The 8,296-nt window shown below is 32.2% G+C and overlaps 1 protein-coding gene across 2 annotated transcripts; it reads right to left on the bottom strand.

The window, feature by feature from the left end:
• Positions 1-1,569: 1,569 nt before the first annotated feature.
• LOC121248772 (transcription factor JUNGBRUNNEN 1-like) lies at positions 1,570-4,555 on the bottom strand. 2 transcript variants are annotated; one of them, XM_041147327.1, is made up of 3 exons: positions 4,301-4,555; positions 3,119-3,435; positions 1,570-2,136 (listed from the first exon to the last, which is right to left on the bottom strand). In XM_041147327.1, the coding sequence occupies exons 1-3, from the start codon at positions 4,506-4,508 to the stop codon at positions 1,729-1,731; spliced, it is 933 nt and encodes a 310-aa protein (XP_041003261.1). In that variant the 5' UTR covers positions 4,509-4,555; the 3' UTR covers positions 1,570-1,728. The 2 variants fall into 2 exon arrangements, with proteins under 2 accessions (XP_041003261.1, XP_041003262.1); XM_041147328.1 differs by having other exon boundaries at positions 3,119-3,432.
• Positions 4,556-8,296: the final 3,741 nt, after the last annotated feature.

The raw sequence follows: 8,296 nt of genomic DNA, 5'->3' as shown, positions 1-8,296 counted from the left end.
AAACATGGCCAGCCGAACAGCACCACTATTTTGCTAACTTTCCGCAGCAAACTCAGGCATCTCCACACGCTTCAAACTTTTTCCTTTAAGCCTAAAAATAGAGTCCCAAAGCATCCTCATGTCACAACCAGATTTCACCCATTTAATGATCAAGGTGATGGAAGAAGTTAGTGGAGACCATGTGCTACTCTCGGCTGAAGCACACTCTCAAACCCTCTCTTATTTTTCCTACAACTTAATGCCAAGTGTCCCTTATTCAACTCCTCAATATTCACATGGGAAGACTACCATACCAGCACCTACAAAGTACTTAGATCATAGCACAGATTTGAATAAAAATTCGAGAGCTAATAGACTAAATTGGGAAGAAAACCATCAACCATACCTGGTTTCTTTCGGAATTGGAAACCACCATCCGGGCTTTTGAGTTACCAAAATCCTAAAGTCTCTCACCCCCTTTTTTTCCATATCTCGTCTAGGTTCATTGCACCTAGTGTAGAACACAAATGGAATGACATGTGGCACTATGTGATGAGTTGGGCATGTGCCCTAAGGTCCACTAGGGTTTCCAAACCCTAAACCTATGTGATGGCCGAAATCTATGGGCCTTGTGGGCTTCCCTTTTGGGCTTAGATGCCTAATGTATCAGGTCCAATGTTTCTAAGTATTCTCTACCATCTTGCTCGGCCCAACAACCATAAATAACCTGATAACGAAATATGAACGAAAGTTTGGCTAAGTCTGGATTATCACATTATGAAAATATTATTAGAATATTATCAGTTGAAATTTATTAGTGTTTAAAAAGAAAATTGGGCCGTGACACATGGTATCCTGTGATATGATAAAATTATCACATGATGTCCATGCTCCGAAAGTACCTGGTAATTACTCTTAACTCACACCATAATTTTTGTAATATCCACGAACATATTCAACCACATATTCTTGAGTGATGCTCTTAGTCTTCTTGAACTCTATATTTTTTGTTGTCTTCTTCAATATTTACGTGAAGCTATCCACAAATCCAAATTCTTAAGAAGCTTTGTTGACACTTAAGCTATAGGTGTTTTTTCCTTCATAAAAGAATATAACAAAATAGAATGGTATGCAAATAAGGTGCCGTTTGAATAGTGAGTTGAGATGGAAGTTAAAAGTTGAATAAAACGTCATTATTAAAATATTATTTTTAATATTATTATTATGAGATTTAAAAAAATTGAATTGTTTATTATATTTTGTAAAAATTTGAGAAATTTGTAATGATAAGATGAGATGAGATGAAACACTTCTTGTATCCAAACTGGGCCTACATCATTAAAAATACAAATCCTTTATATTTGTCTATGAGAAATAATAACCTAATTATGAGAAATCTCAAAAGTATATTTATGATCTGAACACTATAGTTAAAAGGAAAAATATTATTCATCATCTTTATAATCATTATCATTTTATCATCTCTTGACGTAGCATGAAATAATTGTTAGATAAAGATAACAAACAATTTTCCAAATATTTTATACTACATCAAGAGATTATAAATGGATAACGACTAATTAAAGCATCATGATGAACATGCAGTATCTCTCTTTAAAAAAACTGTCTGTCACTGGCGATCGCTAAACAAATATTTATATGAACTACAGTTAACCCAAGAGCTAAATTAAAGAAAAAGTAAAAATGAACAAGTCACAGCTCTATGAACATCTATATAATTATCTACAGTCATATGTAAACTTGTGATGGATCATTGGCTAGCTGAACCACTGGTCCTAGCTCATCCCAGCTTCCGTTTGAAAAGAAATAATCATCTGCGCTTGGGTACCTAAAACTTGAGTAGGATGATGGAAATGGAAATTGGGTGGTTGCAGAGTTCAAGTACTGTCCCTCAAAACAATGGTGGTTTCTTTCATCAAACTGTTGGATGAACGGTTTTCTTTCGTCACTTTGTTGAAGGACCGAGTCTTCAAAACTAATGCATAGCTCCTTGTTGTCATTGTCAGACTCCAAACTACATGGTTTGGAACATGAATCTGTCTGATTTTGTTTGCTCGAGGTTTCCAATTTCCAATTGGTTGGATACTTTTTATAAGATGCGACACGTTTGAATATTCGGCAAAGTGTCCATACTTCCTGCAAACCGGCCATTAGAATGACCAAGTTAGCTTTTTATGGCAATTGCTTTGAAACTGAATGATATCATCGAAGTATTTTCGAATTAATTAAAGTTCTTAATTAATTTTCTTACTTGGCATGCAACCAAATAGTATATGTATGTAAGAATACAGTTTTGGACTAAGCAAACAAGATTTGAATTGGATTATCACAAACAATAAGTAGTTCCAAAAGTCATCAATCTTATAAATTGACTTCTACCTATTATATTAAAAGAGATGATCATGATTCATGGGACGTACCATCTATCACAAAGAGACTAGTCCATGTGGCAAAAAAATAACATTGTAGAACATTTAAAAGTAATGAAGCAAAAATTATGCGCAGAACTTTCCAAAAAATCTTATTCAAGTTAATATATATAATTAACTAGTATACAATATGGCTTCCACTAACCTTTAAAATTCGAATAAAAACTCTAATGGCCGATCTCTTCTTAATTTCAGTTTTACTGAGATAGGTTCCTAGCTAATTGTCAAGATGAAAATCTTTCCTCTCATATATTTCCGTGGAGAAGTTCTAGTGATTAGGGGATACCCTTTTGGAAGTTCAAAAAGAGTTTAATAAAAGCTCTGCAGGTATTCCCCGCCTATACTTTAGCATCGGTTTCTTGTAAGTTAAGAAAGGGTATATGTGTGTGTACTTAGGCCCATTTTAGATACAGAAATGGTTTCATCTCATCTCTTTTCATCATTACAACTGTTTCAAATTCTCACATAAAATATAATAAACAAATCAATTTTTTCAAATCTCAAAACAATATTAATAATATTAAAAATTAATATTATAATAATATTTTATTCAACTTTCAACTTTCCTCTAAAACCATCTCATCCTATCTCACTATCCAAATCGGGCTTAGATGCATTTAAGGTGTGTAGATGATTAAGGAAAATAATATTTAATTAAGGAAAAGCTAGATTAATGAGAATAATCTTACAGCTTCTTGAGCAATATTGCTGGCATTCCTGAGCTGGTTGCTACTTTTAGTAGTACCGTTTGGTGGAAGGCGAAACTCGTGCATCATCCAATCAGTTTTAGTACCTTTACCAGCACTTCCACGATAGTAGACTAAGGACTTCTTGAGGCCAATGCATTCACGAGGTTCGTGGACTGAGTATATGGGCTTATCAATGCCTGTGGCTTTCCAGAATCCAGACCCTGTGACTCTGTTAGGTCTGATGCTGTTCCTATATTTCCTCCCTCTTATGCAGAAGAAATACCACTCCTTGTCCCCAGCGTTTGTAATGTCTTCTTCTTCATTGTTAACAGATGGACATAAATCAGAGCAAATCGTATACACACACACACACAGATCATGATATAAATAGGAAGCAAGACAAACGGTTTCTCAACACTTTCGAGGTAATTAGTATACTTATGGTTGCAAGCTGATGTAACTGAATTTAGAAATTGAATATACTGAGGTTAGTTAGACCAAACGCTTATGTCCGTTTCAAAGGACCGGACTTTTTCCACTCACCTAATTTGAATTCCCCATCAAGAAAAGGTTTACAGTAACAATCTTTTTTGGTTTCCCCCTTAACACCAGTGCATGTGAACATCGTAACTCCTGTTTGGATGGCAAGAAATGAAATTTTATGGCACCTCTTTCAATTAGAAAAATACGATTAGAATTGTTCTTTTTTTATTTTTGTCATCTCAAAACTCGCTAATATGCGTTGAAGACCATCATACGAGGAATACTGCATGTGGCCTTTCCATTGATTTTTGAAAGTCATGTCATTGATCAGGTGGAGATTGTGAAAGTGGAAGCTGCTTAAGCCTATACTATAGTACATATATATATATAGAAGAAGCTGCAAAGGTTACAATTAATTTGAAGCCTTCGATCGAATTCAATAATGCATGTGTAACTTGAAAGGAACGCTTCAAACCTATGAATTAATCTTTAATCAGATCCAACTATATATCTCATCTATGATCGAGCAACGACTGTTATTAATTAAGACTTCTGATCATGAGCCTTGATCTCTACCACTGATCATTCTTGTGGTCTAAAATTTATATGTAGTACTGGTTTTACGAAGGTTCTTTCATGGTACTGGATATACATATATATATGTAGAACAAATTACTAGCTAAAAGCAGAAGTACTTACTTGCAAGATCCCATGGATCATATTTGTATATGTCAATTTGTTTGATGAGTTCAATACTGATTGGTTTCTTCTCCACCTTTCTGAGCAAATAAAACCCAACAAGCTCTTCATCGGTTGGATGAAATCGAAAACCTGGAAGCATAATTTCTTTATCGTTGCCCTTATTTTTAAAGTTGTATGCAGAGCTGATCACCTTTGCTACTTCCATCTTCTCTCTCTCTCTCTCTCTCTCTCTCTGTGGAACATTAGCAATACTTGAACAAAGTCTTGATCGACTAAGAAGCTTCTTATAATGGGTAGAATCATAACATCTGGATCAGGGAGGTTGTTTTAGTCAAGTCTCAGGAAGGGACTTTGATTATGAGATCAGTAAAAGGCCAAAAGAGTCATTGAAGAAGTCTTCAATTTGCTGATAATTCATGACCTAATTAATAAAACAAAAATTATCTAATATCTTATAAAAGGCTAAACACGGAATTAAGGTTAAAAAACACGTGGCAATGGAACTTTGAAATTAACAAGATCTTGCTATAATAAGAACTATAAAAGTCCACTTCAGTGGGCATTACATTTTGACTTAGATCGGCCAACTTACACTAGCATAGAGAAAAAGTCAAAACTAGAAGCTTTCAAACAAATTAATGTGAGGAAAAAAAATATTTGAAAGCAACCAGGGAAGATCACTATATATATTCGTATCGAGAAGATATATAAATATATATATATATATATATAAATGAAAAGTTGTAATCATGAATGCGTAAACGTCGTGTAATTAATTGGAAAAAAATGAATAAATATAATATTTACATGAAAAGAAATTAATTTTTTAATAATAAATCTCTCTCTTTTTTAAAGTGACTGTACGATACTTGCACACTCTACGACTGTACCTAGCATTACTTATATCCTATTATCAGAACTAATAATGCATCAAGAAAAATAAACCTTCGCCCTCCTTTATAGACTAGATTGTCAACTTGGACAATCAAGCTCCACGGATGAAAATAGTTGTTATATATATTCCGTTCTTACTTCGTACGTAGTACTATTTTAGTTTTCTTAAAGCCGCCCAAGAAATAATGCCTTTCTGGTAATAAGATTACTTTAATTTCTTTGTTTTTTTTTTTTTTATTTGAATGTCATTTTTGTTTTTTTCTAACTGAGTGATTTTATTGTTCCCATTAGTTTCCCCACTCCATTTTGTGTTCTTGATTCCTTAGTTGATAGTACCGTGCGCAAGTAATATTTAGATTTAGGACCTGTTAGCTAGGGGCTGCATTAGAAATTTTAGAAAGTACTTAAATAGCTTTAAAAGCTGATAAATAGAAAAATTAAATTGTTTAGATGTTACATATTAACGAATAATATGCTTAATAGGAAACGAGCTTTTAAAATACTACTTTTTAGCTTATTTGAGATTAAAAAATACTTTTTAAAGTCCTCAAACATGCTCTTCCAAATAATCCAGAATATACAAATTTTAAAAAAATTACCAATAGGCGAAAACAATCATACAACTTTAAAATAATTACAACTTTCAAAGTTTTAAAAATATAATCATAAATTTTAAAAAATTATCTTAAAGACTATGATCATAATCTTTAAAGATATGATCATAATTTTGAAAGATGTAATTATCTTAAAGATATGGTCATAATCTTTAAAAAATCTAATGATCGTCATTTTTACCTAATAAAATATTTTTTTAATTTGTGTCCAAACAAATGTAACATGTTTGAAAGTACTTTAAACATAAAGTTACCAAACAGTAAATAACTTTTTAATAGTAGAACTTATTATTTAAACTATAAGTTTTAAACCATAAAATTATAATTAGCTATATTTCCTACCGCAATTTCAAACATTCACTTAGACCGACCATGCTTTTTTATACGCGTTAGCTTATTCATAAATGTCATTTAATATTATTTTATATATATGCTATATATATAATTTCTGAAACACAAAACTCTTCCCCTGTTAAGCATATTATTCTTTTTATCATTTAAATTAGATTAATATAAATTATTATAAGACTTAAATTTGAAATGTCATAATATAACCCTTCATTTTCTTGTCAGCGTTGCATACTTTTATCACCAATAGTATTTCATTACCTCGTTACTCTTGTAATTCTCACCCTTATTATTACTTCTACCGCTTTATTATTTACATGTCTAGTTGTGTACTTCTCGTGGTCAATGCTTTCATCATTTTGTCTTCTTTTGTCCATAATATTTTGTATTTTTTTGTTTATATGTATTTTATAAATATTACTAATCCAATAAGACCATCTTTAAACAATTTCACATAATCAAGTTATAAGCAAAATTATAAATTGAATAGAATTTAAATACTTAACATAATCATGTCGCGCAGGGGTACAACTAGTTTTTTATTTTTTATTTTTGTAGGTAAGAGAATGAGGATTGATCATTAGTTCTCTTACTAAAAAATGAAAGTATTGTTAATTGATCCAAAAGATCTTGGTAGGCGTCTGACTATTTAGATGTATGTGCTAAGACACAAAGGGTATAATGCTTGGTTCGTAGAACCGGAAGCTCACGAGGAATAGTTATCAATGTTTTGAATACCGTACCGGACGTCGTACCGGTCAAGGCACTGGAACGAAATATTTCAGTACTGGTACCGTTTTGGGATAGCGTTTCGGGATAATATTTCGGGATAATCGATATATGAATAAATTATATATATAAATATATATAAAAATTATATTCCAAAATAATAGTCTATATATAAATAAATTATATATAAATACACATATATATATAAATTATAAATAATCTAGTCTGAATTGGGGGTTAAAAAATAAACTTATAGTTTGAAAAAATAAAAAAAAAAAAACACAGGCCGAAATATCGGCCGGTAACGGCCGAAATATAGGCCGGTACAGGCCAAAATTTAGGTCGAAACGACCGGTACCGGCCGGTATTTTGGCCGGTACGGAACATATATAGTACCTGTACCGGCCGAAACGAAAAATTTCGGCCGTACCGGCCGGTATGGTACGAAATTTAAAACTACGATAGCTATTCCTTTTGTTTGATTGACTTTCTTGGATGATGAATAGTCATTCCATGAGACTAGTTGCCAACCAATCTTCAATTATACGAGGAATAGTTTTTCCTTAAAAAAAAAAAAGGAAGACATGACTATTCCAACAACAAAATGTGTAAAATTCTAATAATTTTTTTTCATAATTTTTTCAAACCGTGGGTTCGCCGAAGCACCCCAAAAATATCAATCTAGGGGTGGTCCAATCACCCCATGACCCTCAGCTCATTCGGGATGGCCAAGGTCAGTAAGCCGATAGCCACGGGGGCTAGCCACCCCAAAAGAGCATTTCGGGATAGTTTGGCCACCCCCAAGCCTTGGTAGGTGAGCCGGATACCCAAAAGTGGGTGGTCGGCCACCCTTTTTTATTTATTTATTTATTTTAAGATTAAAAATAAGAATAATGATAATTCTATTAAATGCTTGTGATGTTAGAATATTTTGAAAAAATCACTTTAATCCTTTTGGAACAGTCATATTTTGTCACTAAACAAAAGAATAGGAATAAACATTAATCCATTTCTATAGGAATGGAAATAGAAATTCTCATTCTTTAGGATTAATAAGAATTCCCATTCGACGAACCAAAAATGTACTAAAACTTTTTAAGTTGAGCAACCTTATTATAGTTTCATTTTTTATTTCGATGAAATTGAGAGATTGGTACTGTAACATGTGTGTGGGGGCGCATGTGTGCGTCAAGTTTTATAAATGAATAGTACTTGTATGTTGTTCTATTTTTTTGACCGTTCATGTATTTAAATTTTTTATTTAATTTTTTTACTTAATGGTTAAGAAAGTGACTATTAGTGTATTGATATTTTTTTTTAATTTTTTAAAAATGTTTAAACATGTTTAAAAAATATTTTTTTAAAAAAAGTACAATTTGCACGAGACACACCAAGTGAATAAACTGAA

Source organism: Juglans microcarpa x Juglans regia, chromosome 2D, assembly GCF_004785595.1.
Source record: "Juglans microcarpa x Juglans regia isolate MS1-56 chromosome 2D, Jm3101_v1.0, whole genome shotgun sequence".
Taxonomy (NCBI): domain Eukaryota; kingdom Viridiplantae; phylum Streptophyta; class Magnoliopsida; order Fagales; family Juglandaceae; genus Juglans; species Juglans microcarpa x Juglans regia.
The sequence above is the reverse complement of the archived record's forward strand: the minus strand, read 5'-3'. Positions and strand labels throughout refer to the sequence as shown.